Genomic DNA, 17614 nt, shown 5'->3' on the forward strand with positions numbered 1-17614 from the left:
TAGCGATTAATCGATTTCTAACTTTTAGTAACCGATTAATCAATTGTTTTGACGATTAATTGTATGGAAATGGCACGTTCAACAGATTCTTTGCTTAACCACTTATGCCTTTTTATTGTCTGCTTTGTCTGCTGTAAGGTGCTATATAAATAAATTTGACATTGACATTTTATACATCATAGGAAATGCATGAAAATAAACAAATAATTCAATCCCTGTCTTGCATTTTATTGCCTAAAATGGAACATCACAGAATTATTATAGTAAGTCTGAACCTTGAGAAGATTTGGCTAAAATACTTACAAACAAAGGTGTTTTCATCTTATATGCAAAATGTAGATATGTTTGTATAGCTTTGGATTAATTACTGCTCTCAATATGTTGCTATTCTTTAGCAAACTACATTTTTAATCCATTACTAAATTAGACCATCATTTCACCGATCGATTAATCATAATTAATTAATTAAATTTAGTGTCTTACCTTATCGTACTGGCACACCACAACATTCTCTGTATCAAACAGCTCCTGATCTTCGTCTTCGCTGACATCGTCTTCGCTGTTCAAGGGCTCCTAAAGCGGAAACCAAAACCCATCAGCGTCAATCTTCTGTTTCTGGTCTCCATACCAACACAAGGCGGCCATGTTTGGAGTAACGAAACAGAGAGTAGAGAAGGAAGCCCACCTCTTCAACCTGTCCGTCTTCGCCACCGTCCTTGTCTTTCTCTTCCTCCTCGTCCTCGTCGTACTCCTCCTCTTCGTCCTCGTCCTCCTCAGACGAGGTGTCCCCCGCCCCGTCCACCTGCAGCATCATGGGAGGCTGCTGTGCCTGAGGTTGCGGCTGGCTCTGCTGCTGCGCCTGCGGAGGGGCCTGCGGTGCAGCTGCGCCCTGGGCTTGCTGGACTTGAACTGCCGCCGCCCCTCCTGCTGCCGCAGCGGCCACCGCCATCTGACCGGTCTGCTGCACCATGGTTGCCGTTTGCACCACCTGCTGGTGGAAAGGCATATTACAAATACATTAACATTAGAAACTCCCAGCTAGCCAGTGGAGAATCTCCCCTTTGGAGCGACGGAGCTCTGACCTGCGTGTTGCCTTGGACTTTGTTTCCTGAAGCTAAGACGATCTGCTGCGGCTGGATGATGACTCCGGTTTGCTGGGGCAGACCTCCCTGCAGGGGAGCCAGCACCTAGAAAACAACAAAAAAAAAAAAAAAAAAAGAAAAGTGAAGAACTTACCCAGCATGCCATCTTTTTGTCGCTTTCACATACAAAAAGACCTCTTCTCCTAACCTGCTGTATAACGGGAGCCTGAACGCCACCAGGCTGCATCGGCTGCTGCAGAACGATTGGCTGCTGGGACTGTTGGATGATGTACTGAGTGCCGTTGGGAGCACGCACCACCTGCAGGATCTGACCTGTATCAGCAAACGCAAAAAGTAAAAAAAACAAAAAAAAAAACAACTAAAAACTAAAATAACATCCTGACCAAGACCAGGACAAGTTGGAGCTAAAAAGAAACTGTTCAAAAGGCTAATATTGGTGCAGATTAATGCGAGTGCTTTACCTTGGCTGGTGATGATCTGTTGGTATGGGGTGACCCCTGTGGGTAAAGCTAGAGTGGCTGCGGTAGCTGCTGCGCTCTAGAGGAGGAAGGTGGGGATGCACACAAAACAAAAAGATAAGGGATTTAAAAAGTAGGAAACAGGAAGGAAAAAACAATTAGACACAGTTTCACGCTTATTCTGCTGGCTGACGTGATAAACGCACCATTTGTTTCACAGCACAGAGTCATGAATGCGTGTAAATACTGTCTGAGGGAAAAGAACATCATCTATTCAACAGGTAAGAGATAAGGTTTTCAATTTTTTTTTCTTTATTAATAAACGAGATAAAAGCTGATGAAGCAGAGTGAACAAAAGAAAAAGCAACAACAACCACAACTTTAATACATTTAATAGGCCTGTTGCAATAAATCAATTAATCAGATGAGAAATTAAAACAAGCTTGATCATTTTCATTTGCACAACTGATTGTTTTTCTCGTGTCTCTCTTTCTGCCAGAGACTGGATGACAAAAGTTCTTCAGTCTGGTCCAGGTTTTAAGGGACAATTTTGTTTACAGAGACTTTGTTCATTTTATTTGTTTTGTTTATTTATTTAGGACATTTCACGTGTCTTCCAGTTCCAGTGTTAAATGTTTGATATAAATTAAAAGTTTGTTGATCTTTGAGAGGGTGAGCGTGCATTATCATGCCGTTAGCATTATATTACTGGAAAATGGTCTCGAAAACGACAGCGATATTGTTTATTCTGGGATGACGCATCGTCCTGGATTCAGGTTTTGACTTTGACTAGGCCATTCTATGTTTGATTCTACGATGGCTTCATGTTTAGGGGTTGTCCGGGCGAAAGACGACCACTTTATTTTTAAATCTGTCTGATCTAAATCTGTTTTGATGCGTATTAATGTATGAATTGAATTTGGTGGAGGAGGAAAGTAGAAAAAGAAAAAAAAAGAAAGAGGAAAAAGTAAATTGGAAATAACCAGCGCTCCAAAAATGTGTAAAGGTTTTAATGTGGGCAAAGAAGAAAAATATGAATGAGTACAAGCTGTTGACGGCCAAAACGTTTTCAATTTTTTGCCCGCATTAAAACCTTTCCATATCTTTGGAGCGCTGGTTATTTCCATTTTACATAAATAAAGCTTCCTTGCCGCCATCATTTTAAAGCAGCTGGCATGACGTGTGCAGGTTTGTCGTCATCTAATCAGAGCACCTTCTTCCGCATATTTGCTTTGTTCCCCGTTGTTGCTAGCTGGTGGCAAACTGCCACCATTGTCAGATGTTTAACTAGTAAAAGCATCTGAAAAACCTGCATCGTTCATATTGAGGAAGTCATAAAAGATGTATAAATATGAGATTAACTTAAAAAAAAAAAAGAAAAAAAAGACAGCGTCTCACCATCCCCGTTGCACTCATGTGCTGGAGAATCTTCGGATCCTGAACAATGACTTGCTGCGGGGTTGCTGTAGGGGAAGAAAAAAACAAAAAGAGAAGCATGCTCAGCTCAACATCATGGCCCCCAAGGTGACTATTATTATTGTTATTACTACTACTACTACTCATAAATCAAAGATGCACTCATTTCCACTGCATCTCCATGAGGAATGTGTTTTAATGGTGGTGCTTTTTTCACTCCTGGGAGCCTACCTTGCTGCTGCTGGGGGGGCAGGATGACCTGCTGGGCCTGCGTTGGCTGCGTCACCTGCTGGACCTGCGGGACGTGCTGAACCTGCTGCTGCTGAGTGGCCTGCAGGGCCGCCTGCTCGTCCGTGTGGAAGCCCTCCACTGCCTTGGACTGCAGCAGCTTGTTCTCCCACAGCTGCAGCATTGAACGGACGCTTTAGAGGACTAACTAGGGCGGAGGGGGCGTGCAACGTTGTTTCTGTAGTTTGGGTTTACCGTTTTCAGCTCCAGGAGAACCTGCTCATCCACTCCCTCATCCAGGAACAGCTCCCGCACCTCGTTGATCACATCTTCGATTACACCCCTGTACAATTTAGGCTAGGAGGAGGCAAACAAAACATTTGATTTTAAAGAGGACGCAAAAGAGGGCTTAATTGATGTTAAATAACATATTTTATAAGATTAATAATAAGTAACTGGCAATTGGGAGAAAAAACAACTGAGGATGTGATGTTAAAAATGCCTTTTAAATAGCCAGAATCAGATGCTAATGTTGAATTTAACATGTTGTGAGTTAAAATACATTGTGTTCGAGCTGGGAAGCACAGCTAGTGTGAGCGTATAGCTGATGGATAATGGCAGCTGAGCTCCAGTGTAACCCCTGGCACTGAGCTTCAGCGCTCACGACAACAAACACGGTTAAAATGTCCACGACGACACCGCGGGGCAGCGTGGGTCTGAGAGCGGCCAGCCGCCGAGGCCGCCGCGCCGCACTGCCCCGATGTCCGCAGCGGACACCTCGGTCTTCTCCTTCCTTCCCTCCCCACTCGGCCCCCGTCGGTTTCCTCCACTATTTAAAGCACAGTGTGGTGTTTATATGTAGAGCCAGTGACGTAGCGTCGTGTAGCACCGTCCCATCCCGGCCAGTCTATATTAGACGGCCAATATGGCGCTATAAAACCAGGCGGCGGGGAGGAGGAGGGCCAGAAGCGCGAGAGAGGAGAGCAGACCGGGGAGGCCATTTTACGGAGCAGCGCGAACAGCCGCCTTCTTCTAAGCTTCGTGAGGAGATATCCTCCGTCTTTTACCTAAAATATGCGGTTTAGACAAAAGCAATTTGGCTTCTGACGTTAGGGAGCAGGACTTATTTGGCGTTTTGTGGATAAAATGTGTGGTTTAGGACGCCTTTTCGGCGCCCTCTCGTCGTGGAAATGGTGGACAAAGATGAGGCAGCTGACTGATCGTCGAAGACTTTCCACAAAATGAGGCTTTAATGTTTGAAAATTAAGCTTATTTCAGTCAGAGTGGATGGTGACTGTGCTTTGGGTACATCTGCGTTTCATAAGTCTTTTAATATTAACCAGCTAAACGCTAAATATCTTATATCTCCAGTACCAACACAAAAAAAAAACCAAAGAAAAAACTAGCAAACAAATCAAACTAACTTAATTTATAAAGCTTTAACCTAACAAAATAAACAACTTTTAATCCTAATCTGCATTTAAAACTTGATTCTTTAGTGTTTTTGTTCAATTCTGCCTCTGCAATGGTAGTCTGTTTAACAACTCGAGTTTCGCAAAATGAAGGTAATGGCTGCTTGACTGAACGTTGATTCTGTCATTTTAATGGACTTAAACAGTGGTGAGTTGGTTACAGCATATTCATCTGACTGCGAGAAATAAACTTTACCCCCCCAGTTCTTCCCCTCTCACTGACAGTCCTCGGAGATTGATCCTTACCACTTGGTTCGAGTTAGCCGAGCTCGCCATTATACGCGTAGTGTACAAACCACACGGAAATTGGCGAGAGACAGAGCCAAAAAATACGACACAAAAAAAAAAAAAAAGACTTAAAACGACTGTGAGCGGTACTTTTAAAAGAGCCGGTATCGCTTTTGTAAATAAAACACAGTTTTTGCGGTCTTATTTACAATCCCCGGGCTGCGACTCCCCAGCCGTCTTCCTCCCGTCGTTGTCCTGCTTTATATACTGAGCGATGGAGCTGCGAGTGCGCCGAACATAGGGCAGGGTCAAGTGTCGCGTATCGCGAGACTTCACCAGGGAAACGATGACTAATCGCCACGGCGACTGCTGGGAAACGTAGTTCACACGTGAAAAGGGAGTAAACGATACAACTCGACTGTCGCGTTAGCTTAGTAATGCTTTGTGATGTTAATTTGTTTAATTAGGCCAACTGAAAATAATAAGACTTAATGTGTGTCAGGAATTAATCACATTCTGCCAGGAAGTAGACATAGTTGACCTCAGATGTTAATATATGACGATATTTGCTACTACTAATAAAACATATAATGCTAATAATCATTATAGTTTTAATCCCATAAATAGTAATAATGGAAGAAAATAATTTTTAGAAGAAATGTGATGTAATATTTCCAACAAAAAAATTTCTAGTAAGAAATAAATAATGACACTGTCACATTGATTCCGGTTTGTGAAGTGTTTTATATGTAGTATTTTAAATTGAATTGAACTGAATCAACGTTCTTCTTTTGCAGCTCCCCCCACAGATTCTGGTTCAGATTAATTTCAAGATTAGTATCAACATCAGTCAAAAGGATCATTAATGGGTAAATTAAGATTACGCCTATATTTTGGACGTGCTCTTGCTTGCTTATCACTTTTTCATGTAGTTATTTTATGCTGCCACCAGAGGGCGATCACACCACATTAAAGGAGAACCGCATCTCTTTCCAATTCCAGAGCACAATATCATAGCATCCAACTATTTTAAATGGCATTCATTAACAAAAAAAAAAAAAAAAGAAGGAAAGAAAAGTGATTTTTTTTTAAAAAAATTCCTTCATGACATGCAGACATCCTTGTGAGTATCTGAGGAAATTTACAACAATAAATATATATACATAAAACCTTTGCAATAAATCCAAGCTGACAGGAGAACCGTAACCTCCACTTCAGTCTCCATGGAAACTTGCTTCGCTGGTCATTCTATGGTTATGGATGATATGGAGCAGGGGGGAAATGAGGAAGGTAACCCGTTCTGCAGCGGCCCACCTGACGCTTCGGCGTGGCACCCATTTATTATTATTATTATTTTTAAAAATTTTATTTTAAATAGAAGGTCATCCGCCACGTTCCCTTGAATCCACTCACCTTTCTGTTGGCTGCTTTCAAGATTTTGAGGTGAAACGTGCTCGGAGGCCACGTGACTCATCTGGAGTGTTTGTGGATGTGATTAAGCAGGAACAAGTCGGCCACGGCTGTTTTCCCGAGCATGCCCTCCAAAAGATGTTGAAAACGTGCCCCCCCCCCCCCCCCCCCCCCCCCCCCTTCACCCCGGCTCCACACCCAACTGCACGCACCCCTGTTCTTCTTTGCTATAGTTGCATAGCAACAGAGGAGCTGCTGGCTCCAGTTGTGTTGTGGTGGGAGCGTGCTGCACAGTGGCTGAAGATTAAGCCGGTCTCTCCGCTTCAATTATGAATGGGCTTCCACCGCCACACGACTCCGAAATGGCACCACTTAGACTGAAAATGCATTGAGGAACTCTTTGGTACTCCTAACTGTTTCTTTCACCCCCCCCCCCCCCCCACACACACACACACACACTCCTACACATACTTCTCTCCCCAAGGTGGAGGTGGGCAAGACTTTAATCGCAATGTATTGAACTTAAACGATTAGAGGAGGTAAATGAATAATTAACTGGGAAGAGGAGCGGCGGTTATGATAAGACCCTTGTTGATGGGGAATATGCGAGGTTAATTATTGGGGTCAGGCTGGAGAGCAAATTAAAGAGTTCTCAAATCTCACAAAGGCGGGCCCCCGGTAGCGGGGAGCCGCCGCGCAAGTGTGGGTAGCGGCGTGAAGGCGAAGGCGAAGAGAGGCCTGCTGCTTTCTCGCGGTTAGTCCTCGACTATATTTAACTTAAGATTTGGAGTGAAAGATGATTAAATGAGACCCAATGCCCACTGGTCTTCGGTCAGCTCAATGGATTAGTCGAAGTGTGGCGGAATGTGCAGTGCTTAAAAAAAAAAAATAAAAAAAAATAAAAAAAATATATATATATATTCACACCCATGTGACATTTTGTCTTGATACAACCACAAACCTCTTCCTACTTTATTGGGGTTTAATGTGTCAGAACAACTAAATGTAGGGTTTAATTTTGACCTGGAAAGAAAATGAGATGCAATTTATTTAAGTTATCAATTTATTTTAGTTACTTATTTTAAAGTGCAGCTCAAGTGGGAGAACCTGCTGACTTGACAACTATTATCTGTGCAGTTCAGATTGGAAGTTTTGGTTTCAGTTTGCCACGTGCTACGTACGACGGGCGCAGCAAACGCGTTAAGAACTGATAGAAAAAGAAAAAGAAAAAAACCAAGATGCAAAACAACAGTACGTGTGGTGGAAAGCTGGCGTTGCCCCGACGACAACTTTCAGCTGGTGAAACACGGTGGTGGCAGCATCATGCTGTGTGCGTTTGCTTTTCCTCGACAAGGAAAATCTGTCGGAACTTGAAAACTGGCGTTCCCGGACACACTGTACTCGGTCTGAAAAAAATCCCGAACTGATCTTAACCCTCTATGGCATGACTTTTTATTTTTGTGGGGAAGAAATATTTTCCTGCATTCTTTGGGAGCTTGGTGGTCCCTAATTACATGTCAATCATAAAATCGGACTCTGACACCTCCTGGAACCAGATTTGGGTTTGTTGCCTCAGGGTAACATTGGTCTAGAACACCAAGATTGTCTACACTGATTATGAGAAATGAAATACAAATCAAACAAAAACTATATTCATAAAAGAACTATTTTTTGGACAAAAATATGTAAAAAATCATGCCCCCCAAAAAATAAAATAAAGGAGCAATGTGAGGTACAGCTATGTGGTTTGTTGCCTGAGGGCAACGCCATGCCATAGAGGGTTAAAACGAAGGGCGGCCAACAGATTCGGTTTGTAGATGTGCAAATGCAAGCCACACTTTTCAGATTCAGATTTTTTTTTTTTTCTTTTTGTGAAAATCTTTTTGAAAACCATCTATGATCTTCCTGCCACTTTCTAGTCACAAACTTCTTTGTGTTGGTTTGTTGCGTTAACAAAGATAAAGTTTGTGGTTGCAACATGAGAAAATGTGGGAAGTTTTTTGTTTTCTTTTAATCAAAGGGTTTAATACTTTCATGCGACAGTGCAAACTTTCTGATTTCTTACTTTTATTTAGTTCAGTTCAGAAACAGTTGATCTCAAAAGAAAATCAAATGTTGTAATTCGGACGACCCGGGGAGCAGGTAGCAGTCAGTCTTGCAGCGAATTTGAAGAAGACTCTGACTTGAGGACCCTGCTGCTGTGCCGCCTTGTTGCCACGGTTACACACCACAACAACTGTCTGAAGGCACAAAAGTAAGAGCAATAATCTTTCCAGCTGCACAGCATCCAAAACCAGAGGAAATACTCGTCCAATGATTACAAAGCACCGTCCATTGAGAAATAAACAGCCGAGCTTCTCTGCGACTTGTATTTTTTTTTATTATTGCAACCAACTGGAAGACAATACATCACATAAACATCATCGTAGTTTCTCAGAGAATGGAAAACAAAACAACAAAGAAAAGAAAAACGACATTTATATATTTTTTGCCACGGCATTGGACAACGTTGATATTTACATGTAGTGATGAAGTAGGTCTTGAAATCATTCTTTGGCAACATGATTGCACGATAAGGAGAGAACCGAACACTTACTGAGATAAAACCAAACCAAAGAAATAAAATAAAAATAAAATAAAAATAGGAACCAACACCCGGGTGCACTCCGCATCACATCTCGCTCACAAACATGAACCTATGGCTTTCCAAGATTCAGCTCTGCAGAAACAATGGCAGTATTTTAAGGAATTTTGAACAAGAGAAATAATAATAATAATAATAACAATAATAATAATAAAAAGGGATTAAAAACTAGCAAAAACAAAAAAAAAGTTGGCAAAAACCGTTCATTTGATTATGAATGGGTTCCGTTTGGCAGGTGTGAAGAACTAAAATCACTCGTCTTGAGCGCTTTTTCAGGCAGTGGAAAGAAATTAATTTGAGTTTTTTCCAGGACGTTAAAAGCCAGATTTCATCTGTACGACAAAATACAAGGGGAGTCGCACTAAAAAAAACCGAGCGTCTGGTAAACCAACTCTTTTTTGTGTGTTTTTTTGTTTTACTTGTCAATGCAGGGGCGTGTGTGTGTGTGTGTGTGTGTGTGTGTGTGGGGGAGGGGGGTATTACGTCGAATGCAGCCGAGTGATCATCGACCTGGGGCCGCGGGAACCCTCAGACAGAAGCGAGACGGATGGCACACAGCCAGACGCTCCGACTGCGTTTTCCTCTTGGCCTCTTTTTCCGTATGCGCGGAATGGAAAGTCAGCGATGCATGCTACAGGTGGCAAAAGGAGCATACCGGTGAATGGGACATGCATTTGTTTTTCCGGCTCGACCTGCTCATAATCGCTCAGTGCCTAGTCAACTTAAAAAAAAAAAAAAAAAAACACACACACACACACACCTCTTCTGTCTCTGCTACTCTAAACAACCCCAGATGACAGAAAATTAGCACTTTGATGCGCTCTCCTTTAATGTTTTACATCATTTCTCATAAAAAACCCCCCCCCAAAACAAAGCAAAGACTGTTTAAAAATACAAAATGTTGAAAGTGTGCCTTTCCGTTGTTTTTCTAAATCCAATTCACCTTTTTGACAGTAAAATAAAAGTCGACAATTATCTAAAAACAGGAAGCGCCATGAAGGGTGTCTGATAGGCCTCATCAACCGGGACTTGTCGAGTGCGTGTGTAGCCGCATGTTGGAGTCAAACAACAACTGAAAAAGTTTCTATGTTGGAAACACTCGGAATTTTTTGGGACTTCAGGGAAGGAACAACCCCGAAATTGGGAGAAGGTGATAAAATACAGTTTATGCAGAGGCAACAGTAGCTTGCTGTTTGTGAGCATAAAGTGTGTCAGATAAGAAAATGCTGCCTTCCACAACACTTTTCTGTTAAGTCAGCACAAAATGCTAAATAGCTTCAGCTGTTTCTCCGTGTCGGAGCCAAATGAAGAAGAGAAATGAACTAATTGCAGTTTGGTCGTATATGAGGATTTATTACCTTAACGTTCTGTTTTAGTGTGAAACAGCATGCTGTTTGAAGGGACAAACTTCAGACCTCTGGTTAGGCTGACTTCACATTTTACTGGCCAGATACTCGCTAGATATTGAAAGTTCCAGTTGTTATGGATAAATGGGCAAATATGTGTACTCACAAGACATTTAAAGAACAATTAAAATACAATTAAAATAAGCAAAAAATATCCAGCCGGACATTTGAAACTTAGGCCTTATGAGGTTAATCATACAATTTTTCACGTTTTGACCTCAAGCTGTACTCTTTGCAAATCACGACACTCGTCTTTGGTGCCTTCGTATTTCGCACTGATGCCTGTGTTTGGCGTCGCTCTTCGGGAACGTTTGGCTGCTTCGTCACTTTGAATCTTCACACATTTCTTGATTTTGGTAAGAAAATAAAAATAATAATAATAATAATATATGCCCTTTAAAGTTTCCTACCATGTTTTGTCCTCTACAATGGCAGCAAACCTCTTCTTAAATTACAGAATTTAAAATACTGTATTTAACTTAGAAAACATTTCTTCCTCTTTGTTTCCTACAAGGTAGCCATTTTTTTTCCATTTTGAAGGGGTGGAGGGGGACATGAGATTTATTCAGGACACCTACAGAGTTTTCCATGCCCAACTGATTCATACATTTACACTGAACAAGGTCAATGGAAAGTAAGATCACATGTACATCTACACGCTGGAAAAGAGAGAGAGAAAAAAATCCCCCCCAACAAAAACCAAAACAAAACAATACTGTTATAAATAAATACAGGTGGCGCTCTGTTGTGTAAATAGAGCGACTGACGGCAGGCAGGGAGGCAGGCACAACGTTAAAGGGTGTGTGTGTTCTCGGACACACTGGCTCACACACTCCACAGACGAGACCTGTAGTGACACACCGGGGGTGGGAGGGGATGTGGGGATAACACTGAACACCTACAAGAAAAATCAACAAAAAAACAAACAAAAAAAGAAAGAGTCAGGTAGAGGAAGACAGAAGCCCACCCTCCCCAAAAAGAGGTGGTCAAACCCGGAGCTCAAAGGTGGCACCCTTGGGAGAGGGGGCGCAAAGGGGGGGTTTTCTAATTGTTCCTGCCTGAAGACGTGTCGTTGAAAAGCCCACTCCGACAAATCCAAAACTAAAACGCTGAAAAGAGACAAGACCAACAGGCAGAAGTAGACGGAAGCCCACCCTACACCCCCTCATCCCGCCACCCCTCAAAAGAGGCGCTTCTGCTGTCCCTGAAATCCGAAGCCTAGAGGTTTCACCACCCGCCCTTCGACGGGGGGTGGAGGTCTCTAATCTACGTTTCCTGCCTGAAGACATGCCCACTCCAAAGGGAAAAAAAAAACAAAAAACCCTGATAAAACAAAACAAAAAACTCCATAATAATCACAGGTATTAGAATTGGCAGAAAAAAAAAATCGTTTTTTTTTTTCCTTTCCTGTAGGATCAAGGTTTATATGAAAATAAGTCATGCTTCATGCTAAATACATCGTTTATCTTACATGAATCTTTGAATAAAAAAGATTTTGCTTCTCATCTTATTTACAAGCACCCATGCAATATAACTGAGAAAGTCCTGCAGGTCAAATTGCTTCAATTAAGAAAAAGGGGAAAAAAAATAAAATATTTTCTAACCTTTGTACAGAGTTGCCCGCGCGGGACAAATTGCTTATATCTTTATGAAGGTAGAGTGAGAGGGTTTAGAGACGGGGACACGACAGTCAGGAGAGGCCCGAGCCCAGCGGGTCGGACGTGGAAAGTTGGCGTTGTCGGCTGGACAGGAAGTTGTGGCAGCTACTGGGTATAGCTATGATCTCTGAACGGAGGAACTGAGCGAGTTTCAGGGACGACGACTACGTGATGCAACAAGAACAACAAAATGAAGAAGATATTGCCTCAGACCCGGCTTGCTATCTGTCTCTATCGTGATAAACATGACTTTCTTTTTTTTTTTTTTTTACTTTTTTTTATTTTAAGATATTTTATTCTTAAATACTATGAGTGCTCTCGAAATAAACCAAGTTTTTTTTTTCTCCATGTAAGTGGCATAAAATAATTTGAAGTGCATTGAATATACATCACATTGGGTTTTAACTTTGACACTTGAGGTCACTCCTCTCTTCAGCTCTTTACCACAATGCCTTCTCCGTTTTTCTTTTTTGTCCTTCTTCTCCGTCGGCTGTCGCATCGGCTACATGAAGCAACCTGGTCGCGTATCTTTGGCACAGTCTCACGTTTGTGCTCGTGGGTGTCGGAGAGCGATGCCCCCTGCCCCCTGAAGAGGTGGGTCTCCGCCGCGTTAGCTGGCATCGCTGAGAGATTGCTACAGATTCAATGTGGAAAAAAAAAAAAAAAAAGAACCGAAACCAGGAAAGGACAAACAGCCATCCTCCGCTCGCTGCGCGGCGTACTTCCTCTGCTCGCCCCGAATTAGTGACAAAACATGCTTTTTTTTTTATGGCTTTCATCCCCTTTTTAAAACGACAACAAAAAACCCAACATAGACATATGAGAGATACCCATTGATGTTAGTGTTGCTGAACATGTAGGAAAACATTGATTTTTGATATTGCCACAAATAAGTAGGATTCACCTAATGCCCTGCAGATAGATAGAGGGAGATGACGAGTGTCTGTCGAGACTAATGCTGTAGTAACGTTACCTGTTGACCTATTTGTGTACGTGTGGGGGTGTGTGTGGGGGTGTGTGGTGTGTGTTGGGTGTGCGTGCCTGGAGGTTTCTGAATGCGTATGTTTTTTTTTTTTTTAGTTTCTTAGGGCCTCTTTCTGCTCCTTCTGGCCCTTGGCGGCGCGGTTTGTGATGTTGTTGAGGCAGGCTCTGACGCCGGCCAGGTGGAGCAGCGACCCCGCCGCCTCCTTCATCTCCTCGTCGTCGCTCTCCGGCGGCTTCTCCGGCGCGCGCCGCTTCTTCAGCGGCAGCGTGTCGCTAATGCCCCTCGCTCGGCTTTTGGTCCAGGGCAGGCTGCTGCCCGGCAGAGTCCCGGCTCCGGCCGCCGAGCTGCGTCTTTGTCCGCGCGGGGGCTGCTGGGAAACGTAGGCGGCGGCTGTGGCTATGTGAGAGTCCAGCGGGATCTCCCGGGGCTCCGGCTTGACGTCCGACTGGATCTCCACGGCGATGATGTCGTCGTCTTCCAGCGCGGAGGAAGGGTTGATGATTTCGGAGGGGGACAGGCTGCTGGGGGACTTGGCGGTGCTGTAGGTGTGGTCGTCCTGGAGGTCCTCGCCGCAGGGGATGGGGGAGTAGCGAGACGGGCTGTCCTTTCCCCGGCTAAGGTAATCTCCCAGGGATGATCTGGACATGAAACAGGAGAGGATATTGTTACTTCTCTGGTCGGGAAGTCAAAATCAAGATCATCAAGTTGTATAGCACATTTCAGGAACAACGAGGCAGTTCAAAATGCTTTACACCATAAAAACATAACTCAGTACATGTGTCAAACGCAAGTCCTGGGGTCTGAATCCCGTCCACCATGACCACCTTCAACATAACATTCTGTGAAATTACGTCAATCAGTGTCTCCAGTTTTTTCGTGATTCTGTAATTGAGGAAATTCATGCGACAGATTCCCTAACGTTTTCATGCTACTTGCTTATTTGTGAGTATATATCAAGTTTTCCACAAAACGGTCAAACACATTGATGTTAGGCGACTGCTAACTTAAACCTGCAGGTGGCGGTATGTCACATTTCTGCTAAACTCCTTGGCTCTGCCTTACTTGATGTCTAGCTATCGGCCTTGACCGATAACATGATCGACGTGTAAGAATTACTGACAGCTGATAGAAGGCTGACTTTGTAATTATCTTTAACTGGCTATGGAGGTTCAGATCTGAGTCCATCACTACATCCACATTCTGATAGTGTGGAGCCATGTTCTACTGAAACTGCTGGGAAGTAGAAGAAAGGTAGGAGGTAAATCTTTCACTCCTCCAGACCTGAGGGGCACATCTCTCAAGTCCGACAAAAACCTTGTATCCCTGGAAATAAAATAAAAAAGTCAGCCTTTCCCGTTTAAGGGCGGCAGTCATCATCAGATTGTCACCCATGCATATTTCAGATGACACTGAGCCTTCTGAGCGGCTTTAAACCTGGGGAACCTGCTCAGCACAAAGGTGCAGCATCAGAACACGTCAAGGTGGCAATTTAACACTGAAGGTATAACATTCAAACCCCGTTCAATATGTTCTCTTTTTCCTCATGATACACCTTTATGCATTCTAGGGGAATTTTTTGGGTTTTGATAGATCACAAAGTAATTTTTGTGTGAAGTGTAAGAAAAAGGGTGCATCAATTTGGACAATACATTTGTAGCAAACTGCCCTCTACTTTGACAAATAAAACCCAATGCCTTCAGACCTTTAATCAATGACACGACTGCAAACCAAGAAGCTTCAATCAAAGAATCAGCCAATATATCAATGGTAACTCAGGAGGAGTGCAAAGTATTCTGGGTAAATACAACCAAAACAAATGTTTAGTCTTGTGCTAGCGGGAGAAAAGGCTCATGGCTTGTTACCAATGACAGAAGAGAAATCTTTGCAAAATGTTTCGTTTACATTTTACGAAAAAGAAAGTTGCGCTCATGTCTTCTTCTAAGGTTCTCATATAGTTTCCCTCAGTGGTTCTTGGTGCAGCGCCACCACACGTTTTTTCAAAGGGTTTGGATTGTTTGACACAGTGCAGTGTGAAAGAGAACCAGAACAGCTGAATGCTGCAATACTGGTCTCTAGTTGAGCTGAGTCTACCAAACTATGTGAAAACCCCCTTAGCGTTATCCTTAGAGTTATCAAAGTGAAGGAGGCTGAGTGCAAATGGAGACCTGACTTTAGTTATTTAAAGGGATAGTATGATGCGTCTTCCTGGTATCATTTTGTAGCACAAGCAAGTAAATATGTTACCTCCAGTTGTTATAAAAATGCTGTATACATCAAACATAAAGGAATTTGATTTCATGATTTAACAACTGGAAAATTGGGCCTCTGCCTCTTTAAGAAACTCCTGCTCTTTCTGAAACTCCGCCTTCAGGAAGTCATCACAACATGGCTCCTCTATTAACCCCTTAACATTTTTACCAGTGTTTCAGTGAGATGAGATCCTATAATAAGCTCAGCAGATGTGTGGTACTACCAGGTGTTTGCTAATTGCTGCTGGCTAGTCTGAAGCAGATGAGTGCGTTTTGCACAGTTGAATGGTTGCCATGGGAGATTCAAGGGTTTCTCAAGCATGCACGAAAGAATCAAAGCAATACTCCAGGTGTGTTTTTGATGAGGGAACAACATAACATGATGTAAAGCTAAAAAACAACAACAAAAACAAGTCAATTTTACATGGTACTGCACCTTTAAACATCTCACAATTAAGAACTAATTTATATTGACCTATCAGAAACTGATCAATTTCTGAGAAGTTCAAGGGATGCTCATTCTTGTCAAGCCCTGAGCATCATTCCCTCACTATTTTGCTGTAGTAGTGAGAGAATTGTGTTGTGTACAGCACTAAAGGAGGCGGAGGGAGGAGAGGTGGGGGGTATCCTGCAAAGCCATAAATCAGCAGCAGCTTCAGGAGCGTGCCTCGTCCCGCAGACATCCTCTCCTTCAGAATGAGAGAGTTAGCATATTAATATCTTATAAGCAAAACACGCGCCCCTCGCAGTGATCAAATATTCACTGCATACCTCCAGTGAGCCCTCGGCTATGTTTAATTCATTACGCCGCGCCGACCATTATACTCTTATGCTCTGGTGATGGATGTGCGTGTCCGTGCATGCCGCATATGTTCTCCGGATCAAAAAGCCTTTCCCTCTAATAAACCTGTTTGTGTGTGTTTTTGAGGAAAGGAGCGCATTACATAAACACACCTGGATCAAATGTTCAGAGCAACAGGGGGAGCGTGTGAAAGCCTGACTTTTGGAGACAATAAAGATGTAATTATGCAAACTACGAGTGGAAATTTGTTTCTTTTTTTGCGGGTGTAGGTGGATCCGTTTGCGCCGGGAAATCCCATTAATTATATGTCTGAGGGCAAAGTTTACCCACCTTATGGCCGAGGTTCTGCTCCCCACGGGGCTTACGGGAAGGGGTCTGATGACAGGGAAGAGGGCCTGGCTCCTGACGCGAGCGCCGTTCTGGATCACGCCGCGGGGAACTGGAAGAGAGAAGCATTTATAAACACTTAAGAAAAAAAGAAAAGGACATTGATACAGATCCTTCCTGCAACCTGTAACCCTTAAATCCATTTATGAAGGAGGGAGGGATAAAAATAGAGGAACCGTCTTGAAAAAATTTGATCGGGCCTTGATGAGAATTCAGCGGCCGTCCGAGGAGGACGGAGGGGCGATATTGATGAGCAAGGCGAGCTTAAATTGAGCGGGAAAGCGTTATAAATGAGTTAGGGCCGCTTTGATTCATTCGATTAGCAACGACCGCCGAGCTCGGGTAAATTCCAGCCCGTCTGACGCCGTGTAGGGGAAGCGACGGTGGCGGCACTTCAAACTGGACCTGAAGTACTCCTGTTTTGCTCATGAGTTGGGGATTTGGGCAGCATTTACCCTACAAATGAACCGGCAGGTCGACATCTCCACTCAATAAACGTCATGAGTCAGAGACCAGCATAAAAAGAAGACAATGTCCATGATAACCCACACCGTAAACTGATTTTTAAAGTAGCTACACCCATTGTAAAACCTCCTTAGAGTTACCCGCTTTCCGAAAATAAACTATAAAAAGCAGCTGATGCTCAGTAAATAAATGTGATCCCAGCATTTTTGCTGGATGCTTCTTCAATGACAGTTTATAACAGGGTAGTTGTTATAAATTAAATTTTAAAGAAATTTTAAGACAGACTAAATGAAATATGCAACCAAAAGAAATCTAATTATGCGGGATGATTAGAGAATCTTCATATCGACAGGCAATAGAAGTGAGCCAGTGGTAAAAACAAACATCGTGCAGCCAATTAGCGATACATTTGCACTCAAAAGGGGCAGCTTGCTAACTTTTATACCTTACTTAGCCTTATCCCTCTAATATACCTTTGCTAGCAAGCTAGTTTGCTGGTTAGCAAAGTTATATTAGTCCTGCAAGAAGGTATAAAAATCCCGCAAAAAAAAGCTACTTACAAAATTCAATAGACCTGCAATTACAAAATTAAAGACCTGTGATTAGAGCATCTAAGGCCAAATTACCTTTTAGAAAAATTAATTAAAGACTTTTTAAAGATGTGTGGATACTCTGTATAAAAGTTTATTGTCTAAAGGTGAAA

At 42.9% G+C, this 17614-nt stretch overlaps 2 protein-coding genes across 3 annotated transcripts in view; both read right to left on the reverse strand.

Annotated features, from left to right (window-relative positions):
* Positions 1 to 5189, reverse strand: part of gtf2a1 (general transcription factor IIA subunit 1) — a 6451-nt gene extending 1262 nt beyond the window's left edge. The window contains exons 1-9 of one of the 2 annotated variants that reach the window (XM_023348156.1): positions 4924 to 5189; positions 3461 to 3562; positions 3209 to 3380; positions 2960 to 3024; positions 1565 to 1640; positions 1291 to 1415; positions 1083 to 1187; positions 686 to 991; positions 484 to 573 (exon numbers count right to left, since the gene is read on the reverse strand). In XM_023348156.1, coding sequence (XP_023203924.1) covers positions 484 to 573; positions 686 to 991; positions 1083 to 1187; positions 1291 to 1415; positions 1565 to 1640; positions 2960 to 3024; positions 3209 to 3380; positions 3461 to 3562; positions 4924 to 4953 — 1071 coding nt within the window. In that variant the 5' untranslated portion in view covers positions 4954 to 5189. The remainder of the gene's footprint in view (positions 1 to 483; positions 574 to 685; positions 992 to 1082; positions 1188 to 1290; positions 1416 to 1564; positions 1641 to 2959; positions 3025 to 3208; positions 3381 to 3460; positions 3563 to 4923) is intronic. The other variant, XM_005809924.3, reaches the window with a different exon arrangement.
* Positions 5190 to 8678: 3489 nt separating this feature from the next.
* foxn3 (forkhead box N3) overlaps positions 8679 to 17614 on the reverse strand; it is a 91807-nt gene continuing 82871 nt past the window's right edge. The window contains exons 5-6 of the mRNA XM_023347881.1: positions 16390 to 16498; positions 8679 to 13646 (exon numbers count right to left, since the gene is read on the reverse strand). Of these exons, the coding sequence (XP_023203649.1) occupies positions 13100 to 13646; positions 16390 to 16498 (656 nt within the window). The 3' untranslated portion in view covers positions 8679 to 13099. The remainder of the gene's footprint in view (positions 13647 to 16389; positions 16499 to 17614) is intronic.

The sequence above is a fragment of the Xiphophorus maculatus genome, chromosome 15, assembly GCF_002775205.1.
Source record: "Xiphophorus maculatus strain JP 163 A chromosome 15, X_maculatus-5.0-male, whole genome shotgun sequence".
NCBI lineage: Eukaryota > Metazoa > Chordata > Actinopteri > Cyprinodontiformes > Poeciliidae > Xiphophorus > Xiphophorus maculatus.